The sequence below is a fragment of the Hypanus sabinus genome, chromosome 5, assembly GCF_030144855.1.
Source record: "Hypanus sabinus isolate sHypSab1 chromosome 5, sHypSab1.hap1, whole genome shotgun sequence".
Taxonomy (NCBI): domain Eukaryota; kingdom Metazoa; phylum Chordata; class Chondrichthyes; order Myliobatiformes; family Dasyatidae; genus Hypanus; species Hypanus sabinus.
The window spans coordinates 21,997,741-22,022,533 of NC_082710.1; the positions used below are offsets into that span (position 1 = coordinate 21,997,741).

General features: G+C 39.6%; 1 protein-coding gene and 1 long non-coding RNA gene across 3 annotated transcripts in view; one reads left to right on the forward strand and one right to left on the reverse strand.

Annotated features, from left to right (window-relative positions):
* Positions 1 to 1,022: 1,022 nt before the first annotated feature.
* LOC132393981 (uncharacterized) lies at positions 1,023 to 20,088 on the reverse strand. 2 transcript variants are annotated; one of them, XR_009512130.1, is made up of 3 exons: positions 20,032 to 20,088; positions 19,413 to 19,526; positions 1,023 to 2,139 (listed from the first exon to the last, which is right to left on the reverse strand). It is a non-coding gene; the product is annotated as an uncharacterized LOC132393981 (long non-coding RNA). The 2 variants fall into 2 exon arrangements; XR_009512129.1 differs by having other exon boundaries at positions 19,707 to 20,071.
* The window catches only part of man2a1 (mannosidase, alpha, class 2A, member 1), a 102,487-nt gene continuing 95,267 nt past the window's right edge, over positions 17,574 to 24,793 (forward strand). Inside the window, exon 1 of the mRNA XM_059969506.1 lies at positions 17,574 to 18,948. Within this exon, the coding sequence (XP_059825489.1) occupies positions 18,814 to 18,948 (135 nt within the window). The 5' untranslated portion in view covers positions 17,574 to 18,813. The remainder of the gene's footprint in view (positions 18,949 to 24,793) is intronic.

Here is a 24,793-nt window from a genome sequence, read left to right on the forward strand (position 1 = left end):
CCTTTTGCTCCACAGTGCCTGTCCTGCCACGGTCGCCAATTTTGTCGTGGTTTCTCGCGCCCCACAAATGACTGGGAGACGCAGAAGATTCTTCAAGAAGGGTTAAACTTTAATTTGCAAATCAAAGCTGAGACAGTCATTGAGCTAGTTGCTGATTGCCCACCGATCCTTGGACATAGCATTTTTTATAGCGATCTCCTGGTTTAGTTTCATTAGCATATCCGATCGGTCTATAGTTGCGTATCACAAGTACATCCGCCACTATTGTTTCTACCCATTGACTTAATCATGTTCTAATCTACATCTCTTAGCTACCTCTCATTAACACACCATTGTCTTCTACATTATTAAGATTTCATTCTCTAGCAAATAGCAAGTTGCAACTTTTATACTCCAATATTGTCCAGTAGCATTTACATGTACATCTATGGTGATGAAGTGCTTTGAAAGGATGGTTATGTCTAGAATTAACTCCTGTCTCAGCAAGGACCTGGACCCACTGCAATTAATATTGGTGCACCTTACGGATGTGTGCTTAGCCCGCTGCTCTACCCTCTCTACACACATGACTGTCCTGCTCAATTGCCAACTATAAATTTGCTGACAAGACATTTGCACAGTACTGAATGTCTTGTTGCTGCCACAAAACAAATTTCACAACATGCCACTAATGTTAATAAACCTGATTCCAATGTTACTTCACAGGTGCAAAAGTTTTACAATGAGTAAAAATGCAAGTGATTGTTGTGTAAAATGTTATCTTGACTCTAGTAAACAGAAAATTGAACTTTGATACAATCAAGATAAAAGCTACACGCAGGAATAAAGTCCTGGCATTTACTGTTTTCTGTCAAATTGGTCTGAAATTTCATTTATTGAAGGACGAAGTTACTCTGTATCTATTTCATTATGTCAGTTTTTTTAAATGAAAGCAACTAATGTAAAGTAAACACAAATGTTATATGTTTTCTAAAAATATGAGAATACAACAGTTTGCTTCATTTTATAAATGAGACAAATTATTAAAAGCTACCAATATGCAATAAAAGCACATTTTGTAGACTGAGAAATTTTAACACACTAATAAGAGCTGGACAGAAAGCAAACTCAGCTCAAAGCTCAGCTGATAGATGATATCAACAATGGAATAATTCAATCTACTTTTGTGGAATGGAAAGCATGCTTCTTTCAGCAACACAGCATCTTTTTTGCAATATATTTTTTTCATCCTCCTCCACACCACAGACTCCACCTAAAGTGCTAGATTTTTTTCAAACTAGAACAAGCTGTGTAATTCTCTCCCGCACAATAAAGACAAATAAAGCATAACCTCTCATCTTGTATTCTATGTCCAAGCTAATTAAAGCAGGCATTGTTCTTCATCCCTTTATATACTTAAACTTCCATTTTTGGGGATCCTTGTACACCCTCTTTTCCTTAGGGGTTCATCTTTCTACCTTTATTTGTCCTTGAAAAGAGAATTATTTCTCATTTATCTGGATTAATTTCCATTAGTCTTTGTTATACCTATCTTACCAAGCGATCAGAATCATTCTGTAAATTTCTAGAAGATTACTTAGATAAAAATATAAATGGAATATATATTTTCAAATGGGAATGAAATTGTCAGCAACTGCTAGTCCAATTTTCCCATAACATAGCCTTTACTAGCCTAAACAAATGAGTCTCATGTTTAAGTGGACTGGACATTGATCTGAGAAGTTTATGCACACCATCTTTGTTTCCACTTGTTTCTTCAATTACATTGCACAACAAATTTTTATGGAAGTGTTGCTTCCTAAGAATTTAGACTCCTTGATGCTGAACACAAATATAATTTCAGATTACTAATATAATATAGGAATTCAGAGAAATAGCAAATTAACTTTTATTGAATATAATGCATTTAATTGCATAATGGTGCTGACACTTTGCAATAGTTCAATTAAGATAAAAATGTTTCATTGATGATTTTTGTTTGTACTCAATTCTGAGGCTTCTCATTTAAGTGTCCAACACTAATCAGCCAGCATTGATGGATTCCAGTTGCCTGGTACCGTTTCTCTATGACCACGATGTCCTGGTGAAACCTTTCACCACGCTCGTCACAGACCGTGCCAAGATTTGCAGGGAAGAAATCTAAATGGGAATGCAGAAGATGTATTTTCAGTGATATGGTGCCCTTCATAGTTTTGTATACAGTTGGCCCTCCTTATCCACGGGGGATTGGTTCTGGGACCCCCCCACAAATACCAAAAAATGTGGATGCTCAAGTCCCTCATATAAAACGGCGTAGTATTTGCATATAACCTACACACATCATCCCATATACTTTGAATCATCTCTAGATTACTTATAATACCTAATACAATGTAAACGCTATGTAAATAGTTGTTATACTATATTACTTAGGGAATAATGGCAAGGAAAAAGAGTCTGTACATGTTCAGTACAGACGCAACCATCGTAGCTCTACTGGGAACACTGATGCCACCTCGACATCAGCCGATCCTAATTCTCCCATGATCTTTAAGTTCTTGAGGCTGTAGTGTTTTACATAGCTAGCCAGCCATCCCTTAGTAGCTTCCTCTCATTCACAAGTAGTGAACGAACGAGTTGTGAGGCAAACAATGCTCAAACAACGAGTAATACTTCTAATCATCTTTAGGTTACAGTACTTATAATACCTAATAGAACGGAAATGCTATGTAAATAGTTGTTACACTGTATTGTTTAGGGAATAAGGACGCTTTGGAGGAGGTTCAGTAATACTAAAGTCAGGATCTGTGGAGGTTGAGGGCTGAGGACCACTTCGGCAAGTGACATGCCACTCTTCAAGATCTAAGATTTCTACTTTCTTGGCGAGAGATAGCACTTTACGCTCCCCCTTAGCCTTTGCGGAATTGCTTTGACCACTTATTGTAATTGCTTTTTAGGAGCCATTTTTTTCACAGAAACAAAGTAGTGACCGAACAAAGTAGAGGCGAACAATGCTCAAACAGTGAGTGCTGGAGAGAGAACTTCTGGGTTTTCCCACTCTGCGGTTGGTTGAATCCACACATGCAGAACCCGCTGATAAGGAGGGCCGACTGTACATGAAGCATGTTGTCAATCAGCTGCACGTATCTTGGTGCTCTGTAGTTGCCAAGAAAATTTTCAACAACATCCTTGAATGCCTTCTATACTATTTTCTCTGGTCCCTCTAGAAGTTCTTCGAATTGCCTGTCATTGATGACCTGTTTGATATGTGGACCAACAAAAGTGCCTTCCTTAATCCTGGCATCAGTTATTCTGGGAAACATCTGTCTCAAATGTCGAAATGCTTCATGAGAATTTTTATGCCTGGTGATGGTAGATTTCATCCCTGCAGTCTTGAACCCAGTAATTCTGCTTTTGCCTTTGACAAACCCAAGTCTCTGACATGGTCATTTAATTCAGATTAAGTTATCAGATGAGGCTCTCTTGACATAAAGGGTTCAAAATCTGTATCAATATCAAAGTTGTTTTCCATTCCTGGCTCATGCAGCTTTGTCTGCTTCTTCTATGCTCCATATTCTGTTTTACTAAAATTTATCCAGGCATGCTCAGGCAGGGCAAATGCTCCATGACAGGACAAGGTGGGAAACTTTTCAGCTTACATTGTGGGCAACATTTTAATCGACTTGAACTATGAATTGAAATAACAAATAAAGACATTTTTTAAAAAGGTGTGTGATAGGGAAATTTCATGGAGGTTTTCATAATCAGCTGCCCAAAACCTGTAAGATACGCCCAAAGGTCTTCAGGAAGCAAAATCTTTGTTGTCCAGTTTTGCACCTTATGTAATATAATAAATTGCCTGGATCCAGTGCAAGGAGGAAAATTGAGCAGTTTAATTCACAATGTCAAAATGCCCGTCTAATTTACCAAATTAATATAGGTTTTTTTCCATCAATGAACCAAATTCTTTATAAAACAAAAAAATTCTGAAGTGTTTTTGAGTTTTTAAATAAGGCTATAATGTGTGGAAACGCTGCATCTCCTGACCTTGATGTTTCTGTTCTGCCTTAGCCAGTTACTCTTCATTCAGTTTATTTAAAATACTTCTAAGTTCTACTACATTTCAGCTCTAGAAACTCAAGTTTGACCCTTACCTCGTGCTATCTGTTCAGAGCTTGCCCAGGTTTCTTTTAGGTCTACCAACTTCCAGTGTTGGTATGTTGAGGGGCTATTTGCAAATCGCCTGTTTTGTGATCCAAGTGGCAAAAGAATCGACAGGGAGTTGGTGACCATGTGAGAGAAAACAGGTGGACTGGTACAAGGAAACAGAGATGGCAAAATATGATTGCCCTGCTGGGAGTTGGCTTCAACTTTTATGTATGAATCCTTTGTATTGTAAAAGGGACAGGAAACAGAAAGTCCTTTCACAAATTACAATATGGGAAAAACTACATTATTTCATATACATCTATTAAGCATTGTTCAGTCTCAGCAGTAGATATTCAGAACAATGACCTAAAGCTTGTGATAGGAGGCTGGCTTTAGTAAAGAAAACTAACATTTATAACATGCTTAATGTGGTAGAACATTATCAAATAATTAATGAGAACAAATGATCTCATTTGTTTTAAGCATCTTAGAAGAACAGAAGTGGAAAGGCAAAGATATTTTGGAGTGAAATCCAGGGTATGGATTTTCATAAAAGGCAACCATCACTAATGGAAATATTTAAAATATCAACACCTAAAAGATCAGATTCACAGGATGCAGGTATCTTGAAGGATTGGAGGAGTTACAAAGATAAGCTGTCAAGAACGTGGAAAAGAAAAGGAAAGGATTTCAGAAAGAAATTTTGTTTTGATATTTTTGCAGAACTACAGGTGCAAAAGAGAGAAAAATAATCAAGAGGCCTGAGGAAAACATGTTTGGTATATCAGCAGAGAGATTAGTAGTGATAGGAAGGGTGAAAGAATGAGCAAGGAAACTTGGAACCAAGGAAATTCAACAGGGAAAGCCGAATAGTTAAAGTTGTTAAACCATCTCTGGTCTAACCAAAATAATGTAGTTGCAAAATAAATTGTAACATGAATTAGGTAAATCATAAATACAAAATACAATGAGGAAACTCTGGAAATGACCAGCCACAATCTGGGTATTTGTGGGAGTGTTGTTTGGTTGTTTGTTTGTTTTGGGTGGAGAGGGACAGATTGATAACTACAATAGCTGCAACGTTTATTTTGTTTCATGACCTGTTAAACTTCCAGCAATTACGTATTTTATTTAATGCTATGAATAGCCCATAATACTTGAAGGGTTGGAGCTGATAATAAATTGAAGATGTTTATTATAACAGTAGAGGGCAATTACTTAATCTTGATGTACAGCTGCACAAAATTGCAGTTTATCCAAAACTGGATGTCAGAAAAGCACAGAAAATAGAGAGGTCTAGAAGGGTGGCAGGCAGATTGAATTACATGTTCTCAGTAGATAATAGTACCATAGGGCACAATGAAGGGGGCAATAATAACTCTGACTCCCATAGCTGACTGAACCGCTAACTTCTCTAATCTCACCATTGATGCTACCAAAACCTACAGCAATTTTAACATTAGAAAGTTTTTGAGAAGAACAGGCCATTCAGCCCAACAAAGCTTGCCAAATTCTGATGCACATCGTGTGTTGAAATAACTATTGTGCTTAGAATCGAAAGTCTCTAAGGTACTACTGTCAACTACACAACTAGGTAGTTTGTTCCAAGTGCCCACAACTTGCTGTGTAAAGAAATGCTTCTTGATGTTAGTCTGAAATCTCCCTTTAACCAGTCTCCACTTATGGCCCCACGTCACTGTTGATGTATTAATTTTAAAGTAGCAGCTGGCATCCACCTAACTCATACCCTTAATGATTTTGAACACTTTATATAGCCCAAGATTCTATTAGCCTTTTTGATTGCTTTTGTGCATTGTTTAGATGTTGATATTGATGAGTCTACCAGCATGTCCAAATATTTCTCATACAATGTACTTTCTGACCACCCATTGTATATTTGTATCTAATATTTCTACTTCCTACATTTCCTATCCTTTGACAGGCACTGCAGACATGGATACTGTTCTTCCCCCTCACTCCATTGTTCATTTAAACTGACAGTGATGGTACTTCCTGTCAATTATTTAGCCAGCATCGAGCTACTTACTCTGCTACCCATAATGATCCTATCCCAAGAGTTGAACATCTTGTAAAGTTTAATAGCAGTTGTCAGGCCAAATAAGGTGCATTACCACCACCTACTGAGTTGGAGTGTGCAGCAAAGAGACAGGAAGTATACCCACGAAACTCTACCCCTCAACAAAATCTCAAACTCAAATAAAATCGAAAAATCTATTCAGAAAGTCCAATACACACTTGTACAAATCAAATGTACATTATAAAGGCAGTGATATCCCAAAAAACTTTCCATGTTAAACTGGATCTGTTCCAAAGCTTTCAATTTAGCCACTAGGTATTTCCTTCGCACCTCATAGAACTGCATTCAAATACTGCATTGGTTCTTGACAAGTCCACTCTGTAGATGCCTGTATCATGCATATCAATTCTGAACAAGGTCTTATTCAACCTTGTATGTCCAATATGTAATTGAGTATAACTTCTTCTATCTTTTTATACCCATTTCCCAGTTGAGTTCCTACCAACCTTTGAATAGGGTCAGAGAATGTTGAATTGCAAAGGTAGAAAAACAATTATGTCAGATCATAAGAAAGGGAATTTGTTGAATGCCTATGTGATGGCTTTTTAGAGCATCTTGTACTTGAACCCACTTAAGGAAAGGCTATCTTAGACTGAGTGTTGTGCAATAACCCAGATCTTATTGGGGAGCTTAACATAAAGGAACCTTAGGAGGCAGTCATCACAATATTATTGAATTCATGCTGCAATTTGAGAGGGAGAAATATAACTCACACATATCAGTATCGCAATGGAATAAAGGAGATTACAGAGGCATGAGAGGGGAGCTTGCTTACATGGATTGGAGGAGGACGCTAATGCAGATGACAGAAGAGCAGAGATGGCTGAAGTTTCTGCGAATAGTTCACAAGGTGCAGGATAGATACGTCTTACAGAGGAAGAAGTTCTCAAATGGCAGGGGTAGGCAACTGTGGCTGACAAAGGAAGTTAAGGACTGCGTAAAAGCCAAGTCAAGGGCATATTAGGTAGCAAAAGTGAGTGAGAACTTGGATTATTGGGAAGTTTTTAAAATCCAACAAAAGGCAACTAAGAAGCCATGAGAAGCCAAAAGATTAAATATGAGGACAGACTAGCCAAAAATATAAAGCAAGACCCCAAAAGTTTTTTCAATTATATAAAGAGTAAAAGGGAGCTGAGAGTTAATATTGGACCACTGGAAAATGTTGCTGATGAGGTAGTAACGGGGGACAAAGAAATAGCAGATTAATTTTTTCCAACAATATTTTTATTAATTTTTAAATAAAGAGAACATAGCATAAAGGAGAATTGTGCAGTGCATAACAAATGTATCAAATATACAATTCACATTTATGAAAGAGATGCACCCATAGTAGAAACATGCTTTGATTATTGCCCCACCCCTCCCAGTCCCCAATTCCATGCCATCAAATGCATTGGCAAAAAGGAAAAAAAACAGAACCTTTGTCCCCACAGAGCTGCATTGGTATAGAGAAGGTGTATTTTTCTAATACATAGGCTGTTGTATGATAACAAATTTGAGTTCAAAGAGTTTTACTGGAAAATGCCGGAGGTCAGGGATTTATGTACTGAGGAAAGGGAGAGAAAATGGACCTTTAGTCTGGCTGGGAATTTTGAAAATATTCAAGAAAGGGTCCCCACATCTTTTGGAACTTCATGTCCAAATTGAGAATTGAACAGTGGACCCTCTCAAGGTGTAGACTGGACATGATGTCCCTGAGCCACTGAGCGTGGGTGGGTGGGGCAACATCCCTCCACCTGAGCAAAACTGCGTGCCTGGCCAACAGAGAAGCAAATGACAGTGTGCGACATTTAGTCAGACTTAGGTGTACATCCCCCTCTTCAAAGGTGCTGAAAAGAGCAATCAAAAGGTTGTGTTCCAAATTGTAATTAAGTATATGGGATAAAATTTGGAAGACATCTTCCCAGTATTTTTCCAAACTAGGGCATGTCTAGTACATATGGGTAAGGGGAGCCTCGCCCCTTTTGCATTGGTCGTAACAGGGATTAACATCTGGATAAATGTGAGATAATTTAGTTTTAGACATATGGGCCTTGTGTACAACCTTGAGCTGTAACAGGCAGTGGCGGGCACATAAAGAGGTTGAGTTAACTAATTTGAAGAATTCATCCCATACATCATCTGTCATTGAAAAATTTAAATCTTGCTCCGAGGCAGTTTTAATTTTGTCAAGAGAGGCTTGCCTCAGAGCTACCAGCTTGTCGCAGGTAAAAGATATTAGACCTTTGCGCAATGGATTCATACAGAGAAACATATTAATGATGTTTGTGTCAGGTGTCTCAGGGAAGTTTGCTATCAGAGGGTGGATAAAATGTCTAATTTGCTAATATCTAAAGAAGTGAGTGTTGGGTAGATTAAACTTTGCAGGCAGTTGTTCCAATGATGCAAAACAGTTGTCTAAAAAAAGATCTTTAAAGCATCTCATGCCCTTTCTGTACCAGTCTTAAAATGTTGAATCGTGTATAGAAGGCTGGAAGAGATGATTAAGTAGAATAGGACTTGAAAGAGAGAAGCTATGGAGACCACTATGCTTTCTGAACTGGGCCCACACTGTTAGGGTGTGCCTGATGACAGGATTAGCAATTAGTTTTGATGTACAAAAAGGGAGTGTGGATCCAAGAACTGCAGAAATGGGAACATATTTAGTAGAGTGCAGCTCCATTGTCACCCATAGTGGGCAGTTGGATTGATTATAAAAATGAGACTAAAAGATGAGACAACAAATGTAGCTGCCCATGGCAGATGAATTTGATGGGTACTTTGCATCTGTCTTCACTTTGTAAGACACTAGCAGTGTGCCAGAGGTTCATGAGTGTCAGGGAGCAAGAGTGAGAGCCCATGCTATTATAAAAGAAGAAGTGCTGGGCGAACTCAAAGGTCTTAAAAGTGGAAAAGTCACCTGGGCCAAATGGACTGCATCCAGAGCCCTGAGGGAGGTTGTTGAATAGATAACAAATGCATTGGTCATGATCTAGAAACATAGAAAACCTATAGCACAATACAGAACCTTTGGCTCACAAAGTTGTGCCAAACATGTCCCTACCTTAGAAATTACTACGGTTACCATAGCCCTCTATTTTTCTAAGCTCCATGTACCTATCCAAAAGTCTCGTAAAAGACCCTATCATATAGAATTTTTGATCTTTCAAGAATCACTTGATTCTGGCATGGTCCCGGAGAACTGGAAGATTGCAAATGTCAATCCACTCTTAAGAAGTGAGAGAGGCAAAAGAAAGGAAATTACAGGCCAGTTAGCCTAACCTCAGTGGTTGGGAAAGTGTTGGAGCCTACTATTACGGATGAGGATTCACAGTACTTGGAGACTAATGATAAAATAGGTCAAAGTCAGCATAGTTTCTGTAAAGGGAAATCTGGCCTGACAAATCTGTCAAGAGTTCTTCAAGGAAGTAACAAGCAGGGCGGACAAAGGAGAGACAGTGCATGTCACTTACTTGGATTTTCAAAAAGCATTTGATATGGTGCCACACGAGGCTACTTAACAAGGTAAAATCCTGTGACATTGCAGGAACGATACTGGCATGTGGAAAGACTGACAAGCAGGAGGCAGAGAGTGGGAATAATAGGGGCCTTTTCTGGTTGGCTGCCAGTGACTAGTGGTGTTCCTCAGGGGTCAGTATTGGGACCAGCACTTTTCACGTTGCTTGTCAATCAATGATTTAAATAATGGAATTGATGGCTTTGTGGCAAAGTTAGCCAATGATTCGAAGATAGGTTGAGGAGTAGGTAGTGTTGAGGAAGCAATGCGATTGCAGCAGGACAAACAAATTGGAAGAATGGGCAAAAAAGTGGAAGATGGAATACAGTGTTGGGAAATGTATGATAATGCATTTTGGTAAAAGGAACAATAGTGCAGATTATTATCTAAATGGGGAGAAAGTTCAAACATCAGAGGTGCAGAGGGACTTAGGAATCCTTGTGCAAAACTCTCCGAAGGTTACTTTACAGGTTGAGTCTGTGGTAAAGGAGGCAAATGCAATGTTAGCATTTATTTCATATGATTAGAATATACAAGCAAGGAGATAATACTGAGCCTTCATAAGACAATAGTCAGGCCATAGTTGGAGTACTCTCAACAGTTTTTGGCCCCTGCCTCAGAAAGGATGTGTTGTCCTTGGAGAGAGTACAAAGGAGGTTCATGAGGATGATTCTGGGAATGAAGGTGTTTACATATGAGGAGTATTTGGCAGCTTTGGACCTGTACTCACTGGAATTTAGACGAATGCAGGGGTGGGAGGGATTTCATTGAAACCTACTGAATGTTGAAAGAATTAGATAAGGTAGATGTGGAAAGGATGTTTCCTATAGTGGGGCTATCCAGAACAAGAGGGCACAGCCTCAAAATTGAGGATAAGGAGGAATTTTAGAGCAGAGGTAAGGAGGAATTTTTTTTAGCCAGAGGTTAGTAATCCTGTGAAATGCTCTGCCAGACTGCGGTGGAAGCCAAGTCTGTGCATATATTTAAGGTAGAAGTTGATAGTTTCCTGATTGGTCAGGGCATCAAAGGATATGGTGAAAAGGCAGGTGTATGAATTTGAGTGGGATCCTGGATCAGCCACGATGGAATGGCAGAGCAGACTCTCTGGGCTGAAAGGCCCAATTCTGCTCCTGTGCCTTATGGAATTTTGGATTTTATATAAGTGCCATTCATTCTTTTCCTGACACCAACTTTGTGATTGAATACAGTGATTGAATACATTTTTAAAATGACTTTCATTTCCCCCTAATGCAAAGGCACCACTACATGTATATCCTTATTTTTAAATGATTACTTCACAAGAATATCTGCCACCTTCTTTCCTTCAATCCCAACATGGGCAGGAACCCATATGAAACGTATACATAGACCTAGACTCTGCAGCCTCAACTGATGTTGTCCAATCTCAAGATTCAAGATTCAAAAACTTTATTGTCATTCTAACTGTACATCAGCTCTGCAGGGCAGAATGAGGCAGCGTTTCTCAGGAGCAGTGCAATCATAACATAACAAACACAACACTAAATAATAAACATAACAATAAATAGTAAAACACAACAGCCACATGTCAGTTAAAAACAAGTTATAAGTGTCTAGTGCAAGTTAAAAATGTCCAAAGCAGAGTCAGGTAGAGCAGCTATTTAGCAGTCTGACTGCCTGTGGGAGGAAACTGTTTAGTAGCCTTGTGATTTTAGTTTTGATGCTCCTGTGACCTTTACCTGATGGCAGAAGAACAAACAGTTCATGGAGAGGGTGTGACGGGTCTTTAATGATGTACCGTGTCTTCTGGAGGCATCGACTCTGAAACAACTCTTGGACAGAAGGTAGGGAGACCCCAATAACCTTCTCTGCTCCCCTAACCACCCTCTGCAAGGCTTTTTTGTCAGCAGCACTGCAGCTGGAGTACCAGGTTGTGATGCAAAAGTTCAGCACACTCTCAACCACGTCTCTGCAGAATGTAGTTAAGATGTTAGTGGGGAGTGATGCTTGTTTAAGCTTCCTCAGAAAGTGCAATCTCTGCTGAGCTCATTTCACAATCCCAGTGGTGTTCCTGAACCAGGTGAGATTGTCCGAGATCTGCACCCCAAGGAACTTGATGTTTTCCACTCTCTCCACTGTGGAGTTGCTGATGCTGAAGGGTGTGTGCTCAGGCTGAGACCGTCTGAAATCAACGATCATCTCCTTGGTTTTGGTGACATTAAGCATCAAGTTGTTGTCACTGCACCAGCTCTCTGGGTGTTTGACCTCCTCCATGTACATTGTTTCATCATTTTTGCTGATGAGCCCCACCACTGTGGTATCATCAGCAAATTTAATGATCAGGTTCTCCTTGAATCTGGCTGCACAGTCATGTGTTAGCAGTGTAAACAGCAATGGGCAAAGCATACAGCCTTGTGGGGATCCAGTGCTCAGTGTGATGGAGTCAGAAATGTTCCTGCCAACACGGACTGACTATGGCCTCTCTGTCAAGAAATCCAGAATCCAGCGACACACGGCAGTGTTAAGGCCAAGCAGCAACAGTTTCTCCACTAGTCTCTGCGGGATGATGGTATTGAACGCTGAACTGAAATCAATGTACAGGATTCTGGCATAAGTGTCTTTGTTGACCAAGTGAGAGAGAACTGTGTGCAGTGTGGTGGATATTGCGTCCTCCGTAGAGCGATTTGGACGATAAGCAAACTGTAGAGGATCCAGTGATGAGGGGAGGCTGGCTGTGATATGAGGCTTGACAAGCCATACAAAACATTTCATCACTATGGGGGTCAGGGCGACTGGACGGTAATCATTCAGACAGGCTACAATTGATTTCTTTGCTACAGGGATGATTGTGGAGGTTTTGAAGCATCTGGGGATGGTGGCTTGACTAAGGGAGATGTTGAAAATGTCTGTCAGGACATTTGCTAATACATCAGCACATTCCTTGAGCACACGTCCAGGGATGTTGTCGGGACCTCCAGCTTTTCATGGGTTAACCCTGGCAAGGGTCCTCCGTGTTTGCTCTGAATCAATGATTGGAGCCGGCTGGTCAGATGGTAAGAAGGGACTGGCTCTCCCCCTTTCTGTAGTGTTTGATGCTTCAAAGCGTGCAAAGAATTTGTTAAGCCTTTTAGTAAGAGAGGCGTCGCAGTCATCAGTCTTCTGCCTGGTCTTGTAGTCTGTCAGAGCTTTAATTCCCTGCCACATCCGTCTGGTGTTACCTGTGTCACAGAAGTATCCATGTATTTTGTCTGCGTAGGCCCTTTTCGCTTTCCTGATCCCTAGTGAAAGCGCAGTCCTGGCTGAGCGAAGCGTACTCCTGCCCCCCGATCTGTAGGCTGTGTTATGGGCCTTCAGTAGTGAACGCACCTCTGTTGTCATCCATGGCTTTTTAAAACCATGTGCGCTGGTGGTTTTCATCACAGTAACATCCTTTGTGCTTTTGGCTGTGTAGCTGATTACTGCCTCTGCATACTCCTCAATGTCTAAATGGTCATCATAGGAGGCTGCTCCTTTTGGCCAGACCCGTATCTATCTTTTCTCTGCTCTCACACGTTTAAGCAGTGGTTTATATGCTGGAGTTAACATGATAGATATGTGGTCAGAGTGGCCAAGATGGGGGCGGGGGGCTGCTTTGTATGCCTGTGGTGTGTTTGTATAAACCAAGTCCAGTGTTGTCTCTCCTGGTTTTGAAATCCACATATTGCAGGAATTTGGGGAACACAGTCTTTAAGCTGGTGTGGTTTAAGTCCCCAGCAATCACCACAAAGCTGTCAGGATGTGTAGTCAGTAGCTCACTGATGGCTTCATGTTCCCTGAAAGTGGAGTCTCATGTAGATAGGGTGGTGAAGAGGGCTTTTGGAACGCTGGCCTTTATAAATCAAAGCATTGAGTACAGAAGTTGGGATGTAATGCTAAAGTTGTACAAGGCATTGGTAAGGCCAAATTTGGAATATTGTGTGCCGTTCTGGTCACCGAATTATAGGAAACATATCAATAAATTAGAGAGAGTGCAGAGACGATTTACTAGGATGTTACCTGGGTTTCAGCAATTAAGTTACAGAGAAAGGTTGAACAAGTTAGGTCTCTATTCATTGGAGCGTAGAAGGTTGAGGGGGGATTTGATCGAGGTATTTAAAATTTTGAGAGGGATAGATAGAGTTGACGTGAACAGGCTGTTTCCATTGAGAGTAGGGGAAATTCAAACTAGAGGACATGATTTGAGAGTTAGGGGGCAGAAGTTTAAGGGAAACACGAGGGGGTATTTCTTTACTCAAAGAGTGATAGCTGTGTGGAATGAGCTTCCTGTAGAAGTAGTAGAGGCCAGTTCAGTTGTGTCATTTAAGGTAAAATTGGATAGGTATATGGACAGGAAAGGAGTGGAGGGTTATGGACTGAGTGCGGGTAGGTGGGACTAGGTGAGATTAAGGGTTCGGCACGGACTAGGAGGGCCAAGATGGCCTGTTTCCGTGCTGTGATTGTTATATGGTTATATATGGTTATGTAGGCCCCCCAATGCTTCGTTAGCATTAGCCCCAGCTACGTAAACAGCTGCCACAAGCATGATGGTGAATTCCCTCGGCAGATAGAATTTCACAACGAGAAATTCAGCCAGAAGAACGTCTGGGTCTACAGTTTTAACTGCAATACCTGCTCTAATAGATGTCAAGACCGAGAACAAATCAGAGCACAGAAGTACATAATCAGGGTATACTTCTTCAATGCATTCCAAGGCTAAAATTTTAGCCACCATCTCGATGCAAATACTTTGCTGGATAGTCATTTCAGGTGACTATTAAGAAACTTTGGAACATAAATAGAAACACCTGAAGGACCAGATGGATAGTTTGAACCATCTGTGTAAATATGTAAGAATCCATAATGTCTGCCTTGCATGTACTGCTGAACATCCTGTGCCACTGATAAGCTATCATTCCTCATCTTGATCTTTTCTTGAAGGTCACAGGCAAAGGGAAGAACCATGGAGGAGTGACAGAAAAGTAAACACTGAGACCATAATGTACATTAAACAACCCAAGATTTTGTGCCAAATCATTTCCCATCCATGTTTATGAAAACAGTGCTCCTATTAATGTTGCTATTATTGGATGACCAACTGTCTGCCCTCATATATTAACCCAATAAATCATTGCTAATTGTAATCTACGTAGATGTGAAAGTATTTTACCCATTTTTACTAGTAATGCCAAAATTGGAGATGATCTAACAGCACTACAACATAATCTATCAATGCTTGAGCTTGAACTTTATTTTGGGGCTCGAGGACCACTGCTGCATCTGACCCATAAGCAAAGACAGATCTGATTAAAGCAATATACATTTGCTTGATTAACCTCCTACTCACAGCCCAATCACACCCAACTAAGCACCAGAGCACATTAGGGTTTATTTTTAAACATTTCTCTAAAATTTTATTCACGTGCACCTTCCATGTCAGCCTTGTGTCCATCCTAGAAACTTTATTACTGACTCTTGTTTAAGAGATTTACCATACAACTTGAGATCAATTGTCAGTGTAATGTTTCTTTTAGAAAATCAAGTAATTTGAATCTTTGCAACAGAAATGTAAATTCTCACTGACATCCACACTACTCTACCTCATTAACAGCCTGCCTGCATTTTCTCAACTGTATAATTTATATTCTTGCCTGTCTTCTACACTATGCCATCAAGAGCTCAGGAAATGTCTGAGCTAATACTTAAGAAAATATAATTAATCATAATATTAAAAAGGAGTGGGCTACGCACATTCCCCTGTGGAGTTCAATTATCTATCTCATAATCCTTAGAGAACGTTGTTACCCACCTTAATCTTTATCTTTCTATCACAAAAAATCTTGAATCCAACTGAACGTTCTCCCCTTTTCCACTTTAATCAGCAATTTTTGTGTCCATTTCATATCATAAGCTTTCTCTCAAAGAAAACTGCTACCACTGATGCTTTATCAAATTGGGCCTTAAGAATATCAATGCTATGTGCATCAGAGGAGAGGTTCTCATATTCCCAGATGGAATTTTAAAAAGGCAGATTGGGAAATAGCTGATGATTTTTTTGTGAAAAGTAGATTTCCTGACCATTTTGTTTTGGAGGATATTGAGCTGAATAATAATATCTTGTATTCTGTATTTAACTCAATAGCCACGGAATCAACTTCCATATCATTGGGAAATAATAAAAGGAAAGCTATTTCCTGGTTGATAGATGACTGTAAAAGAGCTGTGAAGGATCATAGTAAAGCTTCTAGGAAAGTTAAACAGTCCATCATTCATACAATATAAAAGAGCTCAAGCTATAGTTAGAAAAGTAATGAGAAGATCAAAGAACTGCTTTCCCCAGTGCTATCCCATTTTTGACAAAAGTGGCCACTCCTTCTCCATTACCCATTTTCCAATTGCATATTATATCAACATAACCTTGTACCTTAAAATTTAGACAAGATTTCAACCAGGTTTCCTGTATGCATATAAGTTCAGGTTTATTTGGTAAATCCTCAATGTTTCTTAAACTCTTGATCATTAGTTTACAGGCTTCTACTACTCCATTGTAAGACTAGACAAACCATTAACAATCCTCCTTTGAAGTTGGAATGTTATTTACTCCTTGTAACTTCTAGAGTTAAGCCTTTTATCTCAAGATGTTCTTCTGCAGCTTTTAATATAATTTTTTAATGTCCTTTTAGTTTGTGCTGTAGATACACACATCTGCCAAAAACATGACAAACTTTAGTTATCAACAATCACAGAATCCTTTCTTATATAATCATACATTCTTTAAATTATCCATATTATGCATGTTAATAGGACCCATTGACACGGTCTTTTGCACTTTCTGCAGAGCCTCTGGACATGATATGCCTATTTCCATCCAAACACATTACACTTCCACAGCTTTTTTATGTACAGGACACCCTGCATAAGTAGAGCTATGTTCTCCTCCTCAGTTGTTGCATTTTAGCCTAACACCTTCTCCACAATTGCCATAATCATGCTCTCCTACCACACCACTTTTTACCCTTACACACATCTAAGTGAACAAACTTCTGGTAGTGAAAACATCTCAGAGGGGGCAGAACATAGTCTCAAGCCTTGTAACATATAACCTAAATTAACCCAATCCTGCAACATGTTTTGATTAAATTTTTCTTTCTAAATCTTTTTATTAATTTTCTAATGTTTTGATTAAATTTAACCAACACAGATAAGCTATGTGCTCTCCACGCATCACAAAACATTTTAAACATTTAGTGCCCAGAACTTTTACCACAACTAAATTATTTTTAATTTGGTCTGTGGATACATCCCCAGAGTTTACTCCCCAAAGCTATTGTTCAAATAGTGATGTTACTTCCTTGGTATTCCTGTTCTTCATTCTCTCAGCCCCAAAACATTCTCACATTGCTTACTATCTTTACATAGGTTGCCCATCACTTAAAGGTCTTGCACCATTATTTCCTAATGCCCTTTTTTTTCAAATCCCTGGACCAATTAGATTGATATCGGAAACAGGTGCATATTCAACACTCAACAAAACCTTAAACTCTTCCTTCCTTCTTCTATTTAAATCATGTCTCGGGTTTGCAGCACCGGACTATAAGCTGCTCCAGCTCAATCGGCCGCTTGCTTTGCAGTTTGCCCAGAAACCTGCCGTTCGCCTCCCTCTGTACACCATCTATCAGCTAATACCACCACCTCCCCCTCGGTCCCTCACCCCGACCCCGCCACACGGGGGGAAGCGAACGGCCGCCGCCGCGCGCGAGGCCACGTCAGCAGCGCGCGCTTCCGCCGGCGGCGTGCGGCCTGCGGCCGACTCTCGCTGGCGACTCCGACGGAAGCGAGCGTTATTCTATTATATTTGTGTGTGGGGGGGGGGGGGGGGAAACAGGTGGCGTTTCTGGTTGACTGGAGCGCTGTGCGGAGGATATCATCTTAAAAGGTGGCCTTATGTGTAATTGACGTTATCCATCGAGTACCTTTTTGGGGAAAAAATGTTGGCGAGCAAGTTGGTTGAGGTCGAGCCAGTTTCGACGGAGGGAGAGAAGGGCAACATGAAAACCCTGGTTCCGAATGGCGGAAGCGACTGTGCTTGACGTCTCCGTTCACACCAGAAACGGCCGAAGGCGTGGATGTTTTGTATACGCTCACCAGCAAGGGACCTCACATTGAATAAATAAAGCTATACATACACAGCTATGCATCCAGTGTGTATTGATTTTTGTAAAATTGTGAATGCTTCATGCATCAGGAAGTCGGATGTGTTCTGCAAGGGATTGAATGTGACCTTCCATTGATAAAGGAAGAAGATTTCTAGGGTAAAGGACCGTTCTCCTGTGCTGAATTTATTTGAGGGACAGAACGTAAGCAAAAAGGTCGCCCGATCAAAGTTCTACACATTGTTAATTTCCCCACAGCAACCAGTAGATGCAGTTTAACCGATAACTCTCGAGAGTTTAGGTAAAAGGATCTATAACAAAAAAATACTTGTGGAGCATAGTTCGGCGAGATTACTCTGTTGTTTTCGGAGTGGCAGAACCAGACAACTGATACTTAATTTACGGAGATTTCACACCAGCGGTTTATGGTTTGGCAGTTTTGAATGGTAACTGCTGTAGAGGAGAGCTGCACAGAGACGAGTAAATAAACAAACAATAATAATGTGATCATCCTGTCATAATACCGCCTACTTCGACTGCGCTGAGTTGGGAAATACGGGTTGTTCTTCGCCTGGTTTCTAACGACAACACAACTTGTTTAGCTCCTGGACCCCTTTTTCCTGTCGAAGAAATTTTATTTTATCGGGATATGTAGAAGGACTGATACCACTGACCCTACGACTAGTTGAGGAAGATTTTGGCAGTAGTTTTATCTCGTGACTTTTCATTTAAATGAGGGGACGTGTTTGAAAAACAATTTGGGATTTCCGCTCTGTTCTGCCACTCGATGCATGCGAGAGGAAAACGTTTAATTCTGTTTTGTCTAATGGTACAACTCCCTACGTCTTCAGAACGAACTTTTAACGGTTTTTTTTTTGGAACCTTTAAAATATTGAGCAGATTCCAAGCGCGATTTTGCTTTTAAATGTGAAGAAAAGGTAGAAATGAAACTCAGTAGGCAATTCACTATATTTGGAAGTGCCATCTTCTGCGTGGTGATCTTTTCCTTGTACTTAATGCTCGACCATGTTCAGTTCGATCACCCAAAGAGCCTAAAGAAAGGGATGACATTTCCCAAGGTAAGTGTTGTTAAATCTCTAGCGAGACTTAACTATCGAATGCTTTCACTATGATCTAAGACTGCGGCAGGCCGCGGCGTACACTCGCTCTTTACGATGACTTCAATTGATCTCGCATAAGTTAGCTCACGAGTAGAAATTAAATCTACTTTCTCTCACTTAATGTCAATGGCTCCTAGTTTTAATGATTTTGTGAGGTTCAGCCTCAATTTTCAGACGAGATTTTCTCAAGCCCAAAAAAATCTTCACCGTACTTTTATTATTGATGGTTGAAAAATCAAAATTCCCCAAAACATTTGTTTTGTGGCACTTGTAAAGTTTCATTGAAAACTCTGTGAGTTCCTCCCAGCATTTTGTGTATGTTGCTTGTAATATAAACTTGTTCATTATACATTCCTAATTAAATACCTGAATGTAACTGTACGGCAAGAACATGAATGTCAACAGTAAAAGTAATACTTTACCAAAACTCTTTCTAGCATGAACTTTCCGGAAGGGCCCATAGATAGCAACGGGAATGGCTCCCAGGACAAATGGAGTGTTTCTTCTGTCCGGACTTTGCTTTTATTCAAATATACCTTAATAAATTTTGCAAAGATGTAAATACACAATATTTAATTAGTTTTTAAAATAAAAACGCCATTTTGCTAGCATGGCCATTTAACCTTTACATTTCTTGAAATGCATGCTTTTAAAAAAATGTAGATTTGAACTTTTTTAGTATGTAAGGGTGGGAGGGTCTTAAACGGTGAACTTACGCCCGTGGGACATTTGTAAGTGGCTGCACCAAATTTCAGGGTATTCATCAGCACAGTCTTTGATGCTGGAGGATGTCAGTTTGCAGCCTTTGGTTATTGGTGTTGTCTTCACTGGATGACTAGTGGGTTTCAGGCAGACAAAAATCTTGGTAATCTTTCACCAAGTTTCAGATTCTTCTGCTGGAGGTGACATTTATATCACCATATGTTTGTATTTACAAGCCCCAAGTCCAGTTTTATGTATCTGTTTGGGATGAAGACCACTCATCTCTTTTTTGAGAAAAAGACACAGAGGAGGAGTAAATACAAAGTTGAATGGCTGTACCAAATTTTCCAGTCGAGTGAAGGAAATGGATGAGAGTCATTTCTCCAGTGCAGGCCAGTGTGTAGTGGCACTAAGCAATAACTACAGAACTGATAGAGTGACTCTTTCTCAGTAGCTGCCAAGAAATCTCCTAATGATTGTTAGAGATTTCTAGTGATGAGGAATTTTGCGGAAAGACTTTGGTCCTTAGCATAGGTAGCCAACCAAAAGGTCAACTAAAACTGTTCCATTTTCCTGTAAGGCTTTTAGGACATTTTGATCTCAGATCTCAGGTCATTTATTCAATAATCTGCCCAAACGGGTTCTTCTGTACAAAGTGTTCTTCAGGGCACAGATGAAAGTTATGCAAGAGATGGTGCTGGATTGTGGTGACTCATTGCAATCTACAAAATTCCAATTCCAAAGCAGTGACAGTATAACCAGGTCTTTTTTTTTTGTAACTCCAAGGAACAAATAGAATTTTAGCTAGTGCCCTCTTTTGCTGTTTCCATCACCAAGATCTGTGCATAATTTTAGACAATACATTCAAAGGTAGTCATCAAGATGAGGGTTATGTTGGGTATATTTGTCCCCCTTTTCCCTGCAGATTTGTAGGACAGAAGTGCAAGAGACACTGTTCTGTATTCTTTTAAGAGACCAAGTTAGTGTTGTGTCATTTAAACTTAATTGTAAATATGTCTGTCAGTTGCTCAAACTGCACCTAAAAATTCAAAGTATGAAGTATTACCAGAATACATACATGTCACCAAATGCATCCTGAGATTCTTTTTCCTGTGGGTGTACTCAGCAAATCTATAGAACAGTAACTTAAATAGGATCAATGAAAGAGCAAGAGTATAGAAGACAACAAACTGTGCAAATGCAAATATAAGTAAATAGCAATAAGTAACAAGAGCATGAAATGAGTCCTTAAAGTGAGATCATTGGTTGTGGGAACACCAGAAATAGAATCAGTGTAGTTTTTCTTCAAGAGCCTGATGGTTGAGGGGTAGTAACTGCTCTTGAACCTGATGGGTACCTTCTACCTGATGGCAGCACTGAGAAAAGGGCATGATCTAATTTTAAAAATCAAAGGCTGCAGTCTCCTGACCAGTGCTGAAAATCTTCGATATAAGAACTTATTGGAACTTGTAGATCATTAATGACTGTATATAAAAAAAAGACAGGCTATTGGGTCTGATTTTGTTTTCAAACTAACAATGAGGCTGATGGCTCATCATCACTTAGACAAAATAACCCAGAGGAGTAGCAGATACACAGCTAAATTACAGTACTGAATTTACCATTTAAGCTTTCCCACTCCTCCTCTAGCTTTGTGAAAATAAGTACTTGTGTGTTTGTGGGGGAGAGGGATGGGAGAGCAGAGATGTTTTTTTGTTCCCTGAAGTAGCAATCAAAAAGCATGTAGGCTGATCCAAAGTTAGTTGCTCTGTGTTTAAAAAGGTAAGGACTATTAAATTAATTTAGGGATATAATTTCAAAATTTGCCATTACAGCTGGAGAATTTAAATTCAACCATTTTAATAAGTTTCAAATGAAATGTCACTATCAATAATGGTGATGATAAAACTACTTGATAGTCATTAAGAGAAAACGCATCTGGTTCATTAATTAGCTTTAAGGGAAGAAAAATTCCCATCCTTGTCTGCCTATATATAACTCTAGACCCACAAATATGTTTGACTCTGAACTGCCTTCTCAAATGTGGCCCTGTTGGAATGGAATAGACAATAAATTCCGACCTTATGATCATACCACAATTTTTGGTGATCATCAGTAAATTTATCATACAGTCGTACAGCATGGGACCAAGCTTTGCAGCCCAGTGCCAGCCTCATTTCCTCGTGTCGACTTTCCCACTCTCTCCAAAGGCTCGAGGGTTAATTTATCATCAAAATATACAGCTCTGAAATTCTTCTCCACATATCCATGAATCAAGAAAGTAAAGAAAGACGGCATGATCGTCAACCACCAAATCTCCCCTCCCCGCACAAAAAAGGCACATCGACCACCAAATCCCCTTGCACCGCACAAAAAAATGAACAAAAATGGAACCAGCACAGCAACACCAAATCCCCTTCCCCCGCACAAAAATATGAAAAAAATCAGATGAAAAACACAGAACATAAGACTGGGGAAAAAAAAGTTCTTAGTCCAAGTCCATATCCAAGCGCAGAAAACCTGGGTAACATTCTCCAGGCACAGTGGCAGGTTCTTCCCTTTCTGGCAGCAGTGACCATTGACAGGCAGCCAATGCTCACCTTCCACATTCGCCTCAATGTTTCAAACTCCCTCTTCACTTTAATTGGTGAACAAAGGAAGCTTTAATTGATGAAATGGAGTCAATCATCGGCTTGAGCCTCATTCCCCCAGTCTTCTTGCCACAATGTCTCCAGTAGCCTTATTGATTACAAGTCTGTCTTAGCTTTGAATATACCTGAAGGTTCAGTCTCCACAGCTTTTTGGGGCAAGGACATCCAAAGACCAACAACTCATCAAGAGAAGATATTCTTTCTCATCCCATTATATATGGGCACTCCTATATTCTGAGACTAAGCACTTCCAGCATTTATTTATTTATTGAGATATAGCGTGGAATAAGCCCTTCAAACTGCGTCATCCAGCAACCCTTGATTTAACCCTAGCCTAATCATGGGACAATTTACAATGACCGATTAACCTACCAACCATTATGTCTTTAGACTGTGGGAGGAAATGTGACCATCCAGAGAGAATGTATAAACTCCTTAGATTCTTGATTTAAATAATATGTTTTATAAAATGTTTGCTGCTAAAATGGGCCATTCCACATCTTCCTCCATTATACTACATTTCCAAGATCTTTGCCAACTCACTAGACCAGTCTACAAATCCTTATGTAATCTCCTGATGTCCTTTGCATATCTTACTTTTTACCTCGGTATATTTAGCAACCATATCTTCACTGCCTTAATCTAACTCATTTAAACAAGCTATAAAAGAGCTTCTAGCACTGGTCCTCATATCACACTGCTCGTAGCGAACTGCCAACTAGAAAAACGCAGTAATGTCTGTTTCATGTTAGGCTTTTAGCATGACTAGCTTCTGAATCTTAAAGAGTCCAGTATTACAACTGCGGAGTTGTCAGGGTTCATAGTTATTGCGGTATAGCTATTTCTAGACACCATGTGGCTGAAGAATAGGTTCTGTGATAATGAGGAACTTGGACAGAAGTTGAAATAGTTTATGTACTCAGCTGCCTGAAGATGATTTATTTGTTCTAATATGTTGAATGTGTTTTCTGGATTTATCACTGAGGATGCGGATGTTTATTGAGCTGCCTAATCTGTTTAATGGTTGAGTGCTATTACAACTGGATCCCACAGGACCTCTTTGATTTCAGTTTGTTGTGGAACTGCTTTGTAAGCTGCTTTTGTTGCATAGCATGGAGGGAGTTCATCATGTAGTTTCATCAAGTTGGCATCCAGTTTTAGTATGTCTGGTGCTGATCAGAGCATCTTGATTAACCTGTGAAATTGAGTCAAGGTTGATTCCCTGGATTAATAACAGTCAGAGGCAAGAATATAAAAAATAGGACCATTAAGTTACAGATTTGGGTCGAATACAGTTTACTTACAGATGCTACCCTGTACCTTATGAATGCCTAGTTTTGAATTGCTTAGATCTGTTAACATGGCATGGGTTTGAGACAACATGATGGACAATATCTTTTGTATTGACAAACAGTATTGACATGGGCTGTGCAGTGGGAATTTCTGTATTTTAAATCAAAACAATTCAGGTGGTCAAGATGAGGTCAAGATGTTTCTCTCCCTTTTGTTGATAATTTTTGCCATTGAACACAGGTCCCAGGGAAACTGTCCTTCAGGATTCAGGATATTTAGTTGTTAACTGTGCAACTAAGCTAAGTTTTTCTGATGATATATTCTGTGCCTTGCCTCTTCACTAAGAAACCTAAGGAAGTTAGTTGGAATTGTTTGCCTTTAACAAACCATGTTAGTTTTTACAGATTAATCCATACTTATCCCAGTGATTGTTAATTCTGTTCTTGATTATAGTTTCTAAAACTTAGTCCACCAGTGAGGATAAATTGATTGACCTTTTTGAATAAGAGAGTAATATTTCTAATCTTTTAGTTTCTGGGTACCACCACTGAATATTCATATGCTTGGGATATAGCTAGGAACTCTGAATTTCCTCCCTTCTCTCATCAAATTATAATGTATCTGTTCTGGACCAGGTGATAATATCTATTTTAAGATCTGTCAGTCTTTTTTAGGCCTCCTCCAACAATTTTTAGTGCATTTAGAGCGTCCTCCATATCTTGCTGTGCAACATCTTCTTCCTTAAAAAAGAAAGATGTAAAGTCCTAATTTAGGACGTTGGCTGAGGTACTTGCTTCCCCAAGTGGATTACCATTTTGTGGCCTAACCTAATCATAATTTTAAACATGGCTAACAGTCTATGAATGTTTTGTTTGCTTATGTTTAAGAGGAATTAAGAGACAGTGAATGTTGTTATAATGTTTTTTCATCTGAAGAAGAAAACCTGAACACAAGTTCACACAACGATCTAAATGGGTTGAGAGATGTGAAGGCTTAAGGTGGGGGGGTTATATCGGAGGCAGGGTTTGAGGGTTGGCACAACATTGTGGACCAAAGGGCCTGTAATGTTCTGTACTATTCTATGTTCTATGAGGGCTTGATTGTCAGAAGATAACAAAAATCATTAATAATTGAAATTATTTTATAAAACTGCAAAT